This window comes from Chionomys nivalis, chromosome 12 (genome assembly GCF_950005125.1).
Source record: "Chionomys nivalis chromosome 12, mChiNiv1.1, whole genome shotgun sequence".
Lineage (NCBI taxonomy): Eukaryota > Metazoa > Chordata > Mammalia > Rodentia > Cricetidae > Chionomys > Chionomys nivalis.
This window is the reverse complement of record NC_080097.1, coordinates 7207655-7228405: the sequence shown is the minus strand read 5'-3', so window position 1 is coordinate 7228405 and position 20751 is coordinate 7207655. Positions and strand designations below refer to the sequence as shown.

Genomic DNA, 20751 nt, shown 5'->3' with positions numbered 1-20751 from the left:
TATTATCTGAGTGAACTCCCCTTGTCAGAGCGCTTTGCTGGCCTCTGGCTCTGATTTTCAGACAAAAAGCAAATTTTTGTTTTGTGTAGAATATACCGAAGATTTTTTTCACATTTAAAATTTCATGTCATTTTCACACCGTCCTTAGGGAAGGTCTTGGCATCATGCAGCTCTTACAGATGCCTCAACTGAAGCTTAGTGAAGTGTTTTTCAGGGTTCTGGGGGTGAGTCTTCAGATCCTCCTGCTGTCCTCTATTATTTTCCGACATTAATTCTATAATTTTTGTAGTTCTAAACAAATATGAAAAGTTAAGTGCTTATTTATACATCATATTTATTTCCAGACCTGAGTATGTAGCCGAGCATATACCTGACATGAGACTCGAGGTCCTAAGTCCCAAGTGATGAAAAGTAAAAAAAAGTAAATAAAAAGAGTAAGTCCTACATTCAGACCTCACTACTACATATCTGGTACTAAAAATATCTACATAATACCCCAAAGAATATAAAACAGAAGCATATTTATTCACAACATTAAAGCCCTTAAAATTAAACACTGTCTGGCCCATTAGTTTTAGCCTCTTATTGGCTAGCTCTTACATATTGATCTAACCCATTTCTAATATTTTGTGTAGCACCACGAGCTGTCTTACCAGGAAAGATCTTAACCTGTGTCTGTCTGGAGTGGGAGAATCATGGCGACTCACTCACTCGGCTTTTTTTTTTTTAGCATTCTGTTCTGTTTACTCCACCCACCTAAGGGCTGGCCTATAAATGGGCCAAGGCAGTTTCTTTATTAAATGAAAGTAACTCCTCCATCATACAAACACATACACACACACAGTGGCTCAAAATATAACAATCCTTTCACCTCATAGCTCTCTAGTTATATTTTTTTTGGATGCATTGAGCTTTCCAATTATATGGCAAGCCTACAGATCATAAGGTGATGCAGAAACCAGGAGACTATCCATCCCATCTTCATACATATTTATACTTTCTTTTCTAAAACAGCTGGATGATTTGCATCATATATTATTAATTAGTGAAGATGCAAGTAAGGGAAACCAAGATTCATGAAAAAAATGAAACATTGCTCAGTAATTGCAATGAAAATGGTCATATCAGGAATGACTCTCAAAAATAATTAGTATCTATGCAGAGGCACTGGTCACTCAGGACAGGCAGTAATGTGAGCTGTCCCATCCATGACAGATGAATTCCTGTCCAGACATTTAGTCAGAGCCTTGGGGACTGGATATTGGAAACATTGCCATCAAGATGACAGATTGATCAGACACATTTAATTTTATTTCCTCCCACAACCTACTAAAATACACTCTAGATTTTTTTTCCTCCAAAACCCTAAATTTATTGAGTGTGGAGGAAACAGGAGAGGAGACGGCAGTAACAACACTTGGGATCTAGAAAGCAGATGGGACCCAAGGATGTAACACAGAATGCAGAAGGATGAGTCTTTTGAAGCATAGGGAGACTCAGAAACCAATCCAGTTTCTTCACAGAATCCTCCAAAGATGTGTGAATAGACAGTGTCACCTCTGGCAGGGGAGGAGAGCCACCAAAAGCATGGCTCAAACGCGTTAGCATGCAGTTATCCTTGTCTCTTTCAAAGAGCAGGCTCCCGTCTCTCCTGTACAGCATGATATGGGGGAAAGAGTCTCTGGGTGGCAGAACTGCAGGTGTAATCAATGGCAGAGGTATTGGGGTGAAGACTGATTAGCACATGCGTGTCTGCCTTCCTACTTGATGTAAGGCTGCAAACTTGCCTCTTCGTGTAGTTTCCAGAATTCTTGTAACCTGGGCATTGTTCTTAGGCAAAATATCTTCATGTTCATACCTTAAACACTGCCTTGCTTAAGAGGAAATAAAAGAATTGTATGGAAAGAGATAGATTTTACTTCTGATCTTCCATATTTCTGAGTTTCTTCCTTTGGTCTCTGCCCTCAGGACTGTTATCTGTTGGGATGTAATTTACGTCTGACTTGCTCCCGAGCTTCATCTTCTCTGTCTCTTCTTCCATTCCCTTTCTCATTTTCTTCTCACTTGTTCCCCTATTATCCAATAAAACCTTCAAATAGCACTAAAACAGATTCAGGTTTCTGCGTCAGGAGAGATACAGTGAAGTGATGGAACCCCAAACCCATGAACTAGAATATACCTATTATTCTAAGGTTCCTTGGGCTCTAGATAAGTTAGAGAGAGATTCCAACAGGAGGCTGACAAAAGTCAAGATATCAGGGTGCATCCCAGAGAGTCAAGCAAGCCAGTAGGCCTGTGGGATTGCTTTTTTATTAAGGTCCACGAGTATTATCCATCAAGTGTTTTCTTGGTTGTGCATCGGATAGTATAAGGAAATCATGAAGGAAGGAGGGAAGCTCTTCACCTGAATCAGGCTTCAGCATTGCTGTGTGTTATGGTTGTTAGCTGAGGCACGTTGGGCTCTGTGATATCAAAGAGAACAACTGAAAATGTAGGGTCAAACTAAGTCTAAGGAGATGAAATGCACCTGGATTACAGATATAACTTGGAGGCCAAGAATGGATGGTAATCAGCTGTTGCTGAGGTTAAGAACTATTATGTGGCTAGTTTTTGTGAATAAGCTATCAAGGAGTGTGATACATATCCTTTCTGCATGGAGAATGCTATGCTGACATTTTGTCTCCAATTCTCTCCCCACCTACTTAGGTGGACATGAAAGCAAGAGATGCAGAGAGGAAGCACAGGAAGTTTTGAGTACAGTTACTTAGGCTGGCCAGGGAAATTGATAAGCATGTTTCAGAGGAATTTGTTTTCCTAATCTGGCTTTTCCTACTAATAAATATGGTTCTCAGGAAGAGTGAAAGTCAGATTGCACTTATTTAGTACCTCAGAAGCCTATACATAGAGTACCAACCATTTTCAGTACCCATCCTTTTAGCTCACGAACAAGTCATCTTACATCTATGAATGAAGAACAGTGTGTGTTAGTCAGAGATTTTACCGAAACAATTAAAGCCTTGGTAGTGTATTTATTTGGCCTGAACACATTAAAACAAAACTAATGATTAATTTATAGACAAATAATGTAATATTTGAAGTATATGAAAATGTCAATAAAAATAAAGAGGAATTGATTGAAGAAATATACCATAAAACAGAAAAATGTAAAATCTAGAAGAAATCTGAGAACACCATCAGATACAGTTCAATTTGCATTATTTGGACACAAGTGAGCAAAGATTCATTATTTTCCCAACTGGAAAAACTTGCAAATCTAGATGGAGGACCACTGACTCTCCAGGAAGGAGGTGCAATAACCCTACATTGAATGTCATCACCCTAAAATTGAGAATGCAGAGAAAGTCTCTTTCCACACACTTGAATTTGCTTGTCCATCAACTTGTTTTGATTTTCTTGATCTAGATTCCTGATGTGGGAAGTCCTTCTGTATATGTGTTGCTTTTATTGGTTAAAGAATAAAGAAGCTGCTTTGGCCTATGATAGGGCAGAGTAGAGCTAGATGGGAAACCTAAACTGAATGATGAGAGAAAGAAGGCAGAGTCAGTGAGACACCATGTAGTTGCTGGAACAGGCAGACTCTGGAACTTTGCACAGCCACATGGCGATACACAGATTAATAGAAATAGGCTAAATTAAGATATAAGAGTTAGCCAGAAATATGCTTAAGCTATTGGTCAAACAGTATTGCAATTAATACAGTTTCTATGTGGTTATTTTGAGTCAGGACAGCCAGGAACGAATGAGCAGCCTCCCTCTGCCAACAGATTTCTTTTATGTTCACAGACGAGATTTAGAAAATAAAGTTCTTCTTTAGTTTTGATTTTTTAATTTACTGTGAAGTCACCAAAATTCTGTATTTTTGTGGGAAATTAGTGTCTTTTTGTTGATACTTAACTGAGCCTTAATATGTAACCCTTTTGGTAAATGGTTTATCTGTGATTTCATTTAGAAACACACACACACACACACTCACACACACACACTGGAGTGAATATGGAAATCCTTGTGGGGGTTTAAATGAGAAGTGTCCTCTATAGACTCTGTTTTGGGGACATTTGGTGGTGCTGTTTTGACCATTATGGAACCATTAGGAGGTGCAAACTTTCCAGAAGTCCAACAGTAGGTGTCGGTTTTGAGGATTTATAGCCTTGATCCATTTTCAGTTCACCCTCTGTTTTCTGCATTTGATTAGAGAAGTGATCTCTTGGATTCTTGTACCTAATGCCCTGCCTTCCAAACATTGTGAACCCCTTACTGGAATCCTAAGCCAAACTAACCTCTTTATTCCATAAGTAGTTTTTTATCTCTGCAACAAGAAGTAACTGATTTAGTATTCTATAGACTCTCGTGTTTTAACAATTGGTTCCCAACTGAACATGCTGCTTTGGAAGATTATAGAACCTTTAAAGGGTGTGTGTCCTGGGAAGTAGGTCCCTGCCATGAGCGTGGAGGTTTACAGACTGCTCTGTGCTTCTTGGTCCAGCACAATGTAAATAAGCAATCACATGCTCCTGCCACCAAAGTTATAAGCTACTTATACCATTATGCCTTCCCTACCATGAACCACTGTGCCCTCAAAAAATACATAAAAAGAAATCCTTCCTGCATCAAATTGTTTTTCAGTTCCTTCTTACAGCAATGAGAAAAGTAGCAAATATGATGGTATGTACAAGTTATTAATTGGCAATTTTATTTATGGGTTTATTATCTCTATCTACCTATGTGTGTTTATTTACTCAATAGATAAAACCTATGAATGTGGAATTTGAACCAGGTGCATTAAAGATCATATCTTCATAAGTATCAGATGATTAGAATAAAAATACAACCTATATTATTGTTGATGAGGCCTCGTATTTCATCTAAGAATTGTCATCAACTTACAAGCATAGCTTTAAAATGTAGTAGATTGCCCCAAGTAGTCATGGTACACTGACTACAATCTGAGGAGTGTCTTCACTAGGGACAGATATGATAAGTAACTCTAATTGTCAACTAAAAACCACCTAGAATCACCTGAGGGGATAGTATTAATGAATGATTATCTGGATCAGAATGACCTGTGTGCATGCCTGAGGGGAATTGTCTTGATGTATGAAGACCCAGTCCACTGTGGATAACACCATTCCCTATGCAGGGTATGTCAGAGAGTATACATGTGGAGAGGAGGCTGAGCACAAATAAATAACCATGTATTCATTTTTCTGTATTTTCTTTATAAATGATATTTTTATTCCTTGAAAGTTTCATATTTACTAATTATATTTCCTATATACTAATTATATACTGATTGTATCCATCTACCACTACCTCCATCCCAAGTCTGCCAGTGTCTCTACATTATATCTCTCCTATCTGAATGTCCTCCTTTTATTATTATTAATAATTCCCTGAATCTTGTTAGTAATTTCCAGATGTTCATAGATAGGGACAAGAGCAACACACCCATCAGTGATCATGTACTAAATGAAGTAATTTTACTTTCCTCAGCAATTATACACTGCCAACGCCTCCTTGGATAGGGGTGGTTTGTCAGATCTCCCTGCAGTCCAACATAGAATTTTGTCTTGCTTAATATTGCTCAGGTCTTGTGCAAGTAACCACGATGGCCATAAGCTGGCATTTGCAAGAGACTTGTCATGGTCAGGAGTTGGTACTTTATAGCTCTTTGTCCCACCCACCAGTGCCTGCATTCTTTCTGTCCCCTCTTCTGTGACTGTACCTGAATCTTGGGTATTGGGAGGTTGATACAGGTGTTTCATCCATCACTGAACACTTTACCAGTCATTAATCTCTGCGATAACCACTCCCCACTAGAAAAAGGAAGTTTTTCTAAACATAGATGAAAGTGGTGTAAAATGTATTACTACAAGAATAACTACTTAGAATCCAGTTTGACAACATAACCATTTAGCAAGATAATAATAAGTTCTAACTTAGGAAAGACAACCTTCCATATTGTGCTTCTGATGAGTCTTGCAGCACCAGATATAAAATCCCTCCTATGGAACATGATTCATTCTAATTGGAAGTGGTTGGTTTTACCCCATAACCTTCATGCCACTAAGCAATGAACCCAACTTGCCAGGCATGTTGGTGTTTCAGCATTTAGAGTCAGTCCTGTGTAAGACCATTGGTATAATTCTTTCTAATTGTAGCTGCAAAGCACATTCTGCCACTATATGAGCTAGCCATCCGGGAAAGTGTCTTTACCAGTTTGAAGTGATCTCTCTATGTGCTTTACCCAAGGAGAGTTGTATGTTGGATAATTTTATGCCAACTTGACAAAAGTTAAAATCATCTGTGTGAAGGGAACCACAATAAGAAACTGCCTCCATAATATTAGGTTGACCTGTAATGCATTTTCCTGATTAGTGACCAACCCAATATGGGTGTTGTTTCCCATGGGCTGGTGTTCCTGAGTTCTATACGAAAGCAGACTGAGTAACTTCTGGGTAGCAAGCCAGTAAGCAGCACTCTTCCATGGGCTTTGCATTAGCTTCTGCCTCTAGATTTTTATCCTGCTTGAGTTCCTGCCCTGACTTTTTTCAGTGATGGACTATATGATGTCAAAATATAAGCCAATCAAAAAATTTGTTCCTCAACTTACTTTTTGTTTATGATATTTCATTATACCAATAGTAACTCTAACTTAGACAAGTGCTGTCTTAAATAATAGGGTAATATATCTGGCTATTTAGTTTAGTATTCAATTAATAGTAAGAAAACTACTCTATGTTATTTGGGGTGCTTTGGGGTCTCTTTGATCAGCAACTTTTAAGAAGGTATACTACCCCTGGAAAACAAATTATTAAGTAATAGATAATGTCTTCTGGAAGCAGAATTATTCACCCATGTGGAATACTTCTGGACAAATTCCTTTTTAATATATTACATCTTTAATTAGCTTACTAGCTGGTCGATTTTCACAAGGATTCTCTATGTATCTTTGATTTTGCCTAACCCATTCCGCTGTACCCTCTCATCTCTACAATCCCACTGTCTTCACTTAAACATCTATCCTTTAGTATTTACCCCTCTCCATTCATGTCTCCTGTGTGCTACTAAACCCTCCAATTTTTTTTTTCCCTTGGGATAGCAGATCACAGGACTCCATATATCTTTCTCATGTACCCTGTTTTGGTTGTACTGTGTCATTGGTATCAAGTATCTGCAACCATTACATCCTCACTGTAATAGGCTGTAATCTGGAGTAAAAAAATAATAATTTCTCTTTTAGGTTGCTTTTTGAGGCTGTATTTTATTTTAAAAAAAAAAAAAAAGTAAGTTAAACCCGAACAGGCAAATCCAAAAGTAGACGAGAAATAGCAAAGTTTGGTATAAAGGATTCTGCTAAGAAATGTTAGTAATCAGGGCATCTTATCCTCCTCCATGAGGAGTGAGCAAGGTAGGGTAAAAAAAATGTCAAGAGGATGACTAGAATCATGGCCAGAAGGGAGTGACATTCTCTTTCCCTCCTCAGTCCTCACAGCGATTGCAGCTACCAATCCATATGTGACTTTGCTGCTCTTCATCTGTTTAAGGAATCAGCTAATGGGTGGTTTTGATAAAAGCCCACACTAACTATGCATGTGCTCATTTTGAGAGCAGTGACAATCACTAGGCTGGAATTATTACTTCTGCACTGGATGGTTTCCCATCATGTAATGTTCACTGTTATCTTTTTCAATACTTCAGTCCATTGGATCCTTTATTACTATAATGACATCGGCTATCTTTGGGAAATGTTTTTGCCCAAAGTACATTTTTCCAAGCCTCTAATCCTCTCTATATCATTATATTTTTGTGTATAACTACATTTTTTAAAACCTGATGTACATTCATTATTTTATGATGTTCATTTCATTTTTGAGATCACTGAATTATTTCCACGTGACTTTAATATCTGATTTTGTATTTTCAGTTTATCAGGCTCTTTTTGCTTATTCTGCCTTTATTTTCATTAGTTCTTTCTATATTTCTATTAGGTTGCATTAACCCTCTATTTTTAAATATGTGTATAATGTATGCATGCTATATTAATTCTTTAAGTGCTTCGCTTTGAATTTTTAATGTCCATTAAAACACAAAGCTGGACACAACTTAAAAGTTTATTAAGATTTCTTACTTCTTTTTATACCATACTGATACATTAGCATATTTGTGTTTTATGTGTGCATATCAGGGGTCACACACATTGTTGACATACATACATGCAGAGGCTAAATAAAAATAGGAGACAATGTCTTCTATTACTCCATTGCACATTCCCTTGAGACAAGTTTCGCAGAACCTGGAGCTTGAACCTGGAGCCTGCCATTTTTCACATAAGCCAGCTGGGCCCTGGGACCCAGGGCTCCTCCTGTCTGCCCCTCCACACCCTGGCCAAAGGCACATAGCCTCACACGGCGTTTTTCATGTTGGTGCCGTGAATCTGAACTTAGGTCCTTAAGCTTGCACAGCAAGTGCGCCTATCTACCGTGTCACCTCTCTAGCCCTGAGTTAGATACCCCAACAATTTTCAGGCACCCTGATTACAACTGTTACTATAGCCCTCATTTATTAATTTGTTACAGTTCAACAATCATTAAAACACAGTGGCTTTCATGTTTGTCATTTAGTTTGGTCAGTGCAGTAGTTTGAATCAGAATGGCCCCCATAAACTCACATATTTAAAGGCTTGTTCCCTAATTGAAAGAACTGTTTTGGGAAGGATTAGGAGGTGTGGGTGTGGCCTTGTTAAAGGAGATTTGTCACTGGTGAGTGGGCTCTGACTAAGACCCAGTCTCTCTCTCTCTCTCTCTCTCTCTCTCTCTCTCTCTCTGTCTCTCTCTCCCTCCCTCCCTTTCTCTCTCCCTCCCTCCCTCCCTCTCTCTCTCTCTCTCTCTCTCTCTCTCTCTCTCTCTCCCCCTCTCCCCCCCTCTCTTTCTCTCTCTCTCCCTCCCTCCCTCCCCCGTCCTTTCTCTCTCCCCCTACAACTTGCAGATAAGACAGCTGTAAGCACTCAGGAGTTGTTACAATGCCCTGACTGCCTGCCTGCTGTTATCCTTCCTACTGTGATGGTCATGAACTCACCCTCTGACATTGTAAACAAGGCCTCATTAAATGCTTTTTTTATATTGGTTTTCTTGATCATGGTGTCTCGTCTCACAGATGGAAAATTAACAGAGACAGTAATATAATCTTCATCCAATTCTCTCTCGTTGTTTCTTGTGTTAAGCATATTCTTTAGTAATTAATTAAGAATCAAGTGGGAAGTGACAAAAACACTGACAGTTTTTTCAAAACATCCTTCTACCTTTGATTTAGTTTAAATTATCATAGAAACCAGTGATGATATTTCTCTGCTTCGGGGGTTAGAATGAATTAATCTGCTTATTTTACCATCCATTGTTACTTTTTAAACTTAATGTTTTATTCTTCCGACAGTAATCAGGGTTTTTTCTGTTCACATTAAAAAATTATCTTTGTTAACACAGAAAGCCACTATACTCTGCTTAGGAAGTGAATTTTTGCTATTTTAATTTATAATATTATTTTAAGTCAATATTGTCACAAAGGTAAATAAGGTATAACAAATATTTTTTCTAATTGTATTAACATAACTGGTCGTATCAACCTTTATTTCTTAAAAACAATTTCCAACATCATTAGTAAGAATGAATTCCTACAACTAAATTCAGTATATAAGTGAATATTATAATATAGATAATAAATATACTTTGATGTTTTATTAATAACCAACTATACAAAAGTGACTTCTATAAGATTCTACTAGAAAAATCATTCCAGAAGAAATTCACGATAAAGCTATTTATAAAAGAAACACCACAATGAAACTGTTTAAATTACATAGCTTTCAGATCAGATGTATATATGTGTAGTTTCTGATAAGATCCTCAATCAGCACTAAGGCACACTTGAAGAGCTAGAAGGATGATTACTACAGAATGGAAGGTACCAGGAACAGAAAACCTCTCTGTGTGTTTGAATGATAGGTATCCTCCAGAGTCTCACATATATGAACACTTGCTTCCCAGGGGATGATGATCTTTTTGGAGGTTATGAAAGCTTTAGGCGGTAGAACGTTGCTGGTGGAGGTTTATCACTGAAGCTGGGCTTTGAGGGTTCAAAGCCTCACTCCACTTTCAGTTTGTTGTCTCTGCTCTGCTTGTGTTGGAAGATGTGGTCTCTCTCCTTCCAGCAAGGCTGCCTGTTGTCTTGTCTACTATGCCACTATGAACTTTCCATCTAGAACTCTGAACTGTAATTACTCTTCCATAAGTGGGTATTGGTCATGGCGTTTGTGACAGCAACAAAAAAGTAACGAATATTAAATAAAAATAACATTCTTTCCAAGGTCTATGCTGAAGCAAAGCTACACTTACTGTTAAATAAGGAAACACTTGAACTAGGACAGCTTCATTAACTAGACTTTTGGCATACCAAGTAGGAAGTCCCTAAGTTGTCTATCAATTAGGCATGTTCAAGGGCTACAGGACCAGTAGACACCTCTGTATTCAACTATATTGTTATGCTCTGATCATGGCCTCTATAGAAATGCCTATGACACTCTTGGGAGTGATTCGACATTGTGCTAAATACACCTGGTGTCTTATTTGGGGTTTCTATTGCTCTGAAGAAACACCACGACCACGGCAACTCTTATAAAGGAAAATATTTAATTGAACAGGCAGCTTACAATTTCAGAGGTTTAGTCCATTATCACCATGGTCGGGAGCATGACAGCATGCAAGCGGATATGGGGGTGGAGAAGGAGCTGAGAATCCTACATTTTGATCGTCAGACAACAGGAAGTAAAACAAAACACTAGGCAGTGTTTTCAGCACATATGAGTCTGCAAAGCCCACATTCACTGTGAAATACTCCATCTAATCCAACAATGGCATACCTCACTTCTTTTGGGCTTTTGGGGGCCATTTTCTTTGAAACCACCGTACCTGGATTTTAAACAATTCACCCGCCATGTCACTAAGGAAGAGGTTCTGCTCAAGTTACTTCCACAGGAAGATCAGGTTGGAAATCCTTAGCAACTTTGTCAATTTTTCTCACAATGTATGTATGCGTACAAACATATAGTATCCATGGCTTCTTCATTCATATCCACTTCTCATTTTTATTTCACATTCTCAGTTGATTCGATATATTCTTAGTCTTTATAATAAAAGAAACAAGCTTAAGGAATCATATTTTTATAATTTTATAGTTTTCTTCCTTGAATTATAGTTCTCAATGTATTAATTCACAAATTTACTACTAGGAGCGTACAATGTCAATACAAAAATTAATGATGGAATTACTACTTTCATAGGAATATGGTAATATTTGATTGAGACAAAAGGATATAGCTAGCAATATATAAACTCTACCAAAATCTATTTTAATAGTTTTTATTTTTTATTGATTTTTATTGAGCTCTACATTTTTCTCTGCTCCCTTCCTTGCCTCTCCCCTCCCTCCTTCAACCCTCCCCCAAGGTCCCCAGGGAGACTTACTCAGGAAATCTTGTCTTTTTCTACTTCCCATGATTTTAATAAGTCAATCTACCTCATATTTTAACATGATTTCATATTAATGGCCACATAATGGCTAATAATTTTCACTAACATATACATTTTGTGAATAATTGTGTGCATATTTTCTTAATTATTCTCATAGACCAGGTTGAAAAATAAAATTATTTTGTCTGTATAAATGTACATTTAAACAGTTTTAATAAATTTTGGTAATTTTTCCAAAAGTCTCCCTGCCAATATATTCTGTTGTCCATGAACTGAACAAAATATAATTGACATCTCTCTATATAAAAAATTATATTTATTTAAAGACAATTTATTAGTCTTAATTCAAATTTTTTTCTTGTAATTACTCTTGGTTTTCTTTTACCATTATCCTATAAGAACATGTGTGGATTTTGTATAGAATTCAAGAATTCTGTTAAAGCCCTATTCACTCACTGAAGTATGTGATGTGTATTATCTCTAGTCCACAGTGTCCCTTGCTCTTATAATACTTATTTATATCATAAAGAAATTCATTCTTTTGTAGAGTTAAGTCATGAATATTTTCTTTATAAATCCTGCCTTAACAATCTTATAGGACTGTTCCCCAGTTATAAATAAAGTACAAATGTATGCTTTTTTACCTTTTAATTGTTATACTTTAATTTCTGGTCCTATACAATGTTGTGATAAACTCTCTTTTCTCACCAAAAGAGCTCTCATCCCAAAGATTTTAAAATTCTGTCCTCTTGAAGAACAACTGAAGTTACTTACTCACCCATGCTCCGGCAAAACCAGAACTTCCTGTAAAGTCAATGCTATGAGTGTATGTTCATCTGAGCATGGTGCTGGACTTGACGAGTGGATTGTACTGATCTTCACTTGTGACCAGGAGACCTTGAGTAAATAACAATTCCTACATCTGTTCCTAATCTTCAGAAGGGAAGAAAAAAGTTAAATGTGCTCTGGTGTGGGAAGGAGCTCATTATTCAATTACTATTTCAGCAATATTCATTCAAGCCACACTGTACAACAGACAAGGTGCCATGATTTTATGACGATCCTTTCTAGAAAGAAATTTCTTTGATGCCGTGATCATCTCAGTGTTGAGTGCAAATAATATTCTGTAGTTTTGCTTTCGACATTTCAATTTCCCTTTACCTTTCAACAATTTGTAAAAGGTTCCTGGTATTCTAGTTTTGTTCTTTTTGTTTTAGATCCACCAAACTATGACTTCGCTGTGAGTGTACACTACACACGGAGACTGTATCACAGTCTCTAACAGATGGGGACGAGATTTGGGGACTAAGTAAACAAATTGGCAATTTTGACAATCAAGTCCCTGCAGTTTTCCTTCTTTCAAAAAACTATCCTTAGACACAGTCTTCATGGCTTAGTGAAACTGGAGAATTTTATGGCATGTAAATAGATGAAAGGGAGGTGTATACAGGAAAGCCTTAGTCCTCTTTGCCTCACTGAAAAAGTGTCCCTGTTCATGATAAAGACGATCTGGAATCCTCCCCAAATCCTTAGGTCCCTGATCTACCTTCACCAGCCACATATCCCTCACTTCTGAATATTTCATGTTGCTTAACTAACATAGAAAATTGGCACATGTTATCAGTCATTCCAAATGTCAAGGGAGATGACAACAAAATCATCTCTTTTTCTGTTTTCAACAAAATTGTTGATGTGTTAATGTCTTTGTAAAGTCCAGAGAGTCTGTAGCATGAGACATCCGAACACATCCCAGGTCCACATGGGAATGTCAAAATCTGCCATCACTGCTCTGAGCCCCTCTACTTCATCTACAAAAACCGCTAAACATTGCCTATCCTACGGGACTACTGGAGTCAGTATTTGAGAACTGCCATAGAAACTGTGCTGCAGCTGTCACTAAGTGAACCGACACGCTTCGCCATCTCCTTCGGGGTGTCCATCTCCCCAGACTTAGTCTATTATTTGTACAGCCTCCATGGTGCCACCTGTAAAAACAGTGCCCATGTTTTAACACTGTGTTGAATTTTTCCAAAACACAACTCTTTATCAATCCCCAAGTAGACTGACAGCCACTAGAGGAAGAAATATGTATAGATCAGTTTCTTTGTGTACTACTATTATGTAGAAGATTGTTCAAATCTTACTTTGTTTTTATTTAATCTATTAATGAAATAAATTCCAGAACAAATTTTTCTTTAATGAGTCTTTGGTTAAATTTGGCATACTTTCCGAACTTACTTAAATTTAAGAAAACAACCATTGTATCAAACAATTTTACGTTAGCTTTTCAGCATGATTTTATTTCTTTACAGATGACAACTCCAGGCTGTGACTAGAATTGTAACTATAGCTGTAGGTGGCATCCTCACTTTTATTCAAAGGCCATAAACCTTAAGATTCTTACATTAATTAGTAGTACACATACCTCTGATATTAAACCAGGATATTGGGTTGAAAGCAATACAGCCCTCCTGATCTTGCCTGACTTGGAGGCATCTGACCGAATGCCACTCTGTTTGTAGGTGTGTGTAGATGGTAGTATTCTCAGAACCTAGATCAGTGCCTGGCTCCTGAAGAAAGGAATGAAACACCAGCCTGGAAGACCTAAGATGGAAAAGCAATTCGTGAATCCAGTCCAAACACTGATTCACATTGCTTAAAAAAAGAGGAGTATAGCCTGTAAATCTTCAGTATATGTAATTATCTTGGAGAGGGGGCATTTGTTCAAATTGCTTGGAGTCCTCTTAGCTCCTTATTAAACTCTATCTCAGAAAGAGGCTTAAAACCATGACTAAAATATTCACATTCGACTCCTATCCCTATAAAAAATGAATCGCTAGTTTATTCATCTTGCCTAATGACACAGAAGGGCAAAACAAGTACCCAAACAATGAATAATAATGCCAGGACTCAGGCTGCAAAATCAATACAGCAGGTCAGCAGAGCTTGCTTTGTCTTAATGCTCTCATCCCTGAATGCAGTGGAGCTTACCTTCTGAATTATATATGGGTATTGACCTTATTACATAAATATTGACTTTTCCTTATATGAGGCCCTTTTTCCAGTCTCAGTGTAATTATGGTGCCAATATTTGTGGCTGTAGTAACACTGAGTTGAAATCTTTTCATTGTGACTGATAGCAGCATGCCATGACATAACTCAGAGTCGCATGGCCTTATAGAACACTGGAGACAATAGATAATGAGCGATAGAATAGCAGTTCTCTGAGTGTATCACACTAACACCTACCACCTGAAGGAAAGGATTGGTTTATTGTAAATCACTGAAAGACCATTCTCTCCCCAGCCTGTCAAATCCATAATGCACGGGAATAGTAATTAAAAACTAGGATCACTTCACCTGTCTTTTATTTCTTTCATATTTAAATCAAGTGCTTCAGCTGGGTGGTGGTGGCACACCCCTTTCATCTCAGCAACTGGGAAGCAGAGGCAGGCAGATATCTGTGAATTCGAGGTCAGTTTGCTCTACAGAGCGAGTTCCAGGGAAGCTAGGACTGTTACACAGAGAAATCCTGTCTCAGAAAACCAATGAATAAACAAACCAATAATAAACGAAAGTCAAAAAAGAATAAATGAATCAAGTGCTTCATCTTTATGCTCAATTGCCAGTGTTCTTATTGATGAGTTCTCTTATATATGGACAGATATCTATATTGCTACCTTTATATCTATACCTCTCTGTGCACAAAAAGGCTGCACAACTCATTGATTGGGGGATAGTATCACAATAGTGTCCCTATCTCCAATCTCGTACATGAAATCAGAACAGTCACATTCACAAAAGCAGAATGTAGAATGCTGCTTCCCAGGGACTTCTAGGCCTCCAGTCAGGGAAGAAGAGATGGTGATTGGACAGGGTTTCAGAGAGGAAGTATGAAATTCAGGCAGGATGGACATATTGTTTAGACACAGTACAAAACAATAAGTATTTCTCATAATATTGTATTGTACATTTTGAAGTTGCTAGGTAAATGTTAAAGTCACAATACAAAATGAGTTATTTATTCCACATTGTGTTATATCATGACATCACGTTGTATTGCATAAATGTGATTTAATAAAAATATTAATGGAACAATAAAAATAAATAAGCAAAAAAGTCCTATGATTACTTTATTCTGATAGAAGGCAATATCTAGAAACTCAAATTTAAGCAGTCTTATTTAATTGTTTCCTCTTACCTTGTTGATTTCTCATGAGAAAACTTGCTAGTTCTATAGTTGGTAGAATAAGAAAAAACGTAATGGAATATCTCAGGATATTATAGCTCACTAAATTTCTTTGCTTCTTTACCACTTGATGACATTAGAAATATATCACCAGAGAATTATTTTTTATTTATTTTTTCCATTCAAAAATTTACACTTCCTCCCCTCCACCCTCCTGCTCCCCCACTCATCCTCCTCCCTCCCCCTTCCTCCTTAAGAGAGGGCAGGGAACCCAGCCCTGTGGCAAGTCCAAGGCCCTCCCCCCCTACATCCAGGCCTAGGAAGCTTTGCATCCAAATAGACTAGGGTCCCAAAAAGCCAGTACATGCAGTAGAAACAAGTCCCAGTGCCTTTATCAATGGCTTCTCAGTCAGCCCCCATTGTCAGCCACATTCAGAGAGTCCAGTTTGATCCCATGCTCATTCAGTCCCGGTCCAGCTGGTTTTGGTGAGCTCCCATTAGAACAGGCACACTGTCTCAGTGCATGGACCAACCCCTCGCGGTCCAGACTTCCTTGCTCATCTTATCCCTCCTTCTCCTCTTCAACTGGATCTTGGGGGCTCAGTCCGTTGTTCTGATGAGGGTCTCTGTCTCTATCTCCATCTGTCGCCGGACGAAGATTCCCTCCGGAAGGACGGATCTTCTGGTACAGGATCCGGGCCACTTGCTGCCTGAGATTTATTAAAAAAAAAAAAAAAAAAAAAAAAAAAAAAAAAAACTTTGCTTTGCTTTTAGAGCATTTCTGAGAATACCCATATAAAACATATAAAAAGATCACTGCTCCATGAGGACTGGGGCAGAACTAAGTAATTATGAAACACACAGCTCAGTATCTGGGTGAAGAAAAGCAAGAAGTCGGTGACATGGTTCTATCGGTTATTAGAAGGATACTAGGCTTTCATGTTGAGGTAGCCCCGCATCACTCTGTGTTTTCTTATGTATCCTCCAGGGATGCCGGACAACATGAACTTCAGTGATGTCAAGCAAGTCCACCGAGCAGACCATGGAAGTACTCTGGATATAACTGGTGCGGGATGTGCATTGGGCACTGAGTCGATGATGCTCACACTAATGGGGATGCTGGTGATTCTTGGACTTTGGTAATGGAACTCTTCTGTCTGGACATACCATACGGGAGTCCTGTTTTATCCTATATCTCCTTATGCTTGGAATAGAAGATTTCTTTAAAAGGAATGATTGAATTTGGAAAAAGTGTGTCATGCTAACTTCTCAGAAGCCAACTTGAATGTCCACAGAGTACCTAGAAACCAAGATTTTGACAGACGGTTTCAAATTCCTGGCGTCTAACTTAAACCTTCTTAAATTCTAACATTAAGTCTAAAACTGTGAAAATCTCAGAAGTGACTTTGAATAAGAAGGGTTTGGTATATCTTTAATTCTATTCTTCTCAATTTCAAACCCTTTCCTTTTAAAATTGAGAATGTCATCATTTGAAGAGTATGTTTGCCAGGCTCAGAAAACAACTAGTATTTCTTAAAGCACTGGGAATAGAAATAATATTAAGTCAAAACACACAATGGCGAGTATTATGCATGCATTTTTAAGTGAGTCTTACATTTTTGCAAGTTACAGGAAAAAGTTACTAAAAGTCTGTGAGTTATAAAGTAGATTAGCAGGGTGATTTCACAAAAGTTTACTGAAGAGCTTGACAATGTTTGCCACTCTAGCTTCGCCAGTGAGCTTAGTAATTTAAGGGCACCTATTCATTGTAGTATCACGGCTCTGTCCCCTCCTTTCCCTTTACCTAAAAGATCTCGTTATGTCTGAAAGCATACTTGTAAACTCCAATAAATCTGTTGATTATTTGATGAGAAATTTTAAAGACTATTATAGTCATCTTTACTAATAAAAGTTTATTCCTAACGTATTTATTTTGAAAATGTTATTTGCTAATTTTTTAAAGCATCATATGGAGCACAAAGTTGGCTATCTTTGCATAAGGTCTGATGAATATCTTGCTGAGGGTAATAAGACAGAACATGCAGCATGCAAGTGTTTAGCTCTCTTCCTGTGTGGTCGGCAGGAAAGTTGCTAATCCACCATCCCAAATTTCTCAGCTGTGGTAAGTTACAGAAACTGATAGGAGTCTTCTAAAGCTGCACTTAAGGAGGAAGAGTTTAGTCAGTTTTTATTAAGAAGTATCACACCTGGTTATGGCCAGGAAATCTAATGAATACAAAGCAAAGGAAAAGAAAAAGGAAATGCTGAACTTCTTAAGCAAATAATTCAGAAGGATTTAAAATGACCTGTGACAACGGTCGTAAAGGATTCATTTTAACAGCCAACATGACAGAGGCAGAACTGATTTCCCCAATCAGGAAGCAGTATATGATCAAACCTTATCTATCTAAGGTTCCCAATCAGGTGTTTGGAGAGTTGTCAGTTTCAATTACAATATTTTTAACTGCTCAAGTAGGTTTTATTTTCTGTTCAAGCATGTCTGAAACCTGGAACCAGTATTTCACCTGCTGATCCTCTGTGTAATTTTCTTAGGCTACTACTCTAGGCAGAGATGTGGGTAGCTATTGACCCTTCAGCTACACTCAGACCAGCGCACTTCACAAACTACAAACTTAAATTGTTTTCCGGTTACTATCTCAGGAAAAATTAATATTCAGTCACTCATGCAATCTTGCCCCTGCCAAGGTTAGTTTCCTATAGAAAAATGTCTTGGTCCCTAAATTAGGGGAAATTCATTTTATAGTCTGAAGAGCACAGCTCAGGAGTTTAAGATGTATGCTGACAAAATTAGTTGATTCAAGATAATTTGGGGCATTACTAAAAATGGATAAGAGCAGAGAACTAACAGAATCAATAGAATCAATGGGTGCATTTTACAGACTACATTTTATGTTCTCAAATGTGTGATGTCTCCCTCCAACCATGTATGAACACTCCAACATATGTCAGAACACTGCTGGGAGAGCTTAGAGCCCTTGGAGGTTTGCAGAATTTCTTTAAGAGCCTGAGGCATCATTTTTAGTATTCTTGGTGAGGGTATTCATCCTTTAACATGTCACTTGGTGACATTTTATATTCATATAGCATTTCATAATGTAAAAAGTTCTTTCAAATAAAACAAAGCATCTCACGTGACCTTCCTCACTCTCCAGGTTGACTTAGACATCGGTTTTTTTATAATATGGCTCCAAATCTCATCTTGGTGATTTCCAGAAATGATATCTAAGAGGGTTTAAACAAGAGTAAAATTATTTAAGCATTCATCTCAACTCCCATGATGACTTAAAAATATCAAAATATCATGTTTTTACGCATATCTTATATCGAATGATTTTTATCCAAGTTGTTTCTGAGCCCTGAATGATTTTTATACACATTGAAGTGCTCACAAAGTTATTGCAGGGTTTGGGTGTGTAGCTAAAAACTATATATAAAAAAAGGAAAAGGAACAAAAGAAACTGAAAAGAAAAGAAAAAAAAGAAAAGAAAAGCCTACAAAAAAACCTTTAGTTCTTAGCTGAGTGTCTCACATCTCTTGGGGGAGAGTGGGTTAAGAATTAGAGTGAGAATTTACTTGCCTGTTATTCTTCATAGACACAGTGATAAATGAGTTTATTGAATTTATGCACAACCTCTTTCAATCTTCCCAATAACATTATCACCTGTATTTTACCAGTGACAGAAGTGAGGTTTAGGATATCATGAAATTTGTCTGATGCCATGCAGCTAATCATTATATAATTAAAGGGGTGGGGGGGCCTTTGATGAAAAGCAATTTACATTCCTAGTTTAAAAGCAATAGCGTCTCACAGCGATAGAGAGAAACATAGGTGCTAATATCAAAACTATCCAGATTTCTTCAACTCTCTAAGCTAGTACATGAATTTGTCCTGGACTACTGCTATTGGAATCAAGTTGTACTGACTTCATAATTTCATCATTGTCAAACTACATGTCAATTTGCATATTGAAAGTGAGCAAGGAAAATGTGGACTTTTTGTTCTGACAGTTGTTCGTCTCTGACATATTCAAATCACACTCATATACAGCGGCTCCCAAATAAATCAGCTATCAAAAAATGCAAAAGAATACAGCACTTTTGTAATTATCATGGAATCATGAAGTTACCTTTTATTTCCTGTGCTACTGATGGGGATACAATTTCTAGGCCTATAGAGCACAGAATAAAATTAGAGAAAGAATTTAAAAGAGAGAGAGCGAGAGGAGAGGAGAGAGGGAGGAGTGAAGAATTGGAAAAGAAAAGAGAAGAGGAAAGATGGTAAAGAAGACAGGAAGGGAGGAAGGGAGTAGGAGAGAGGCAAGTCAGTGACTGTAAGAGAATCCTCTTTATGCACCCTGGATTAGCCTTTAAATCTACTGTTTGTTCAGGAGACGCTGGCCATTGGCCGTATTTTCTCCTCACTGAGGGCAGAAGTTAATGAGATATTTTCCCCAAACACTCGTGTCTTCTGAAGTGTTTGCTAAGGACACTTGGAAATGACTCAATTAGACATTATTTTCAGACACTTACCTTACCGTTTTATCTCCAGAACCCTTCCAGTACAAAAAACAATTGTTTCTTTCTTTGTACATGAATTTATTCTGGACTGCTGCTATTCTGTAAGAAATTCACTGTGTGCAAGGAAGTAAGTATTTTCTCAGATTGTCAATTGTGCATTCAAATAAAATTACATGGGCTATATGAAACAATAATAATATTGTTTTTTGGGTTTTTTTTTTTTTTTTTTTTGATTTTTCGAGACAGGGTTTCTCTGTAGCTTTGGTGCCCGTCCCAGAACTAGCTCTTGTAGACCAGGCTGGCCTCGAACTCCCAGAGATCCGCCTGCCTCTGCCTCCCGAGTGCTGGGATTAAAGGCGTGCGCCACCACCACCCGGCAATAATAATATTGTTACGTATGTCTTTGAGCACATCAACATTTTAAAATCATATTATTACATGGAATTCATTTCTAATTAAATTATCAATAAAGCACAATTT

The 20751-nt window shown here is 37.6% G+C and overlaps 1 protein-coding gene across 1 annotated transcript in view; it reads left to right on the top strand.

The window, feature by feature from the left end:
• Gpc5 (glypican 5) overlaps positions 1–20402 on the top strand; it is a 1086235-nt gene extending 1065833 nt beyond the window's left edge. Inside the window, exon 8 of the mRNA XM_057786870.1 lies at positions 16721–20402. Coding sequence (XP_057642853.1) covers positions 16721–16875 — 155 coding nt within the window. The 3' untranslated portion in view covers positions 16876–20402. The remainder of the gene's footprint in view (positions 1–16720) is intronic.
• The last annotated feature ends 349 nt before the right edge of the window (positions 20403–20751 follow it).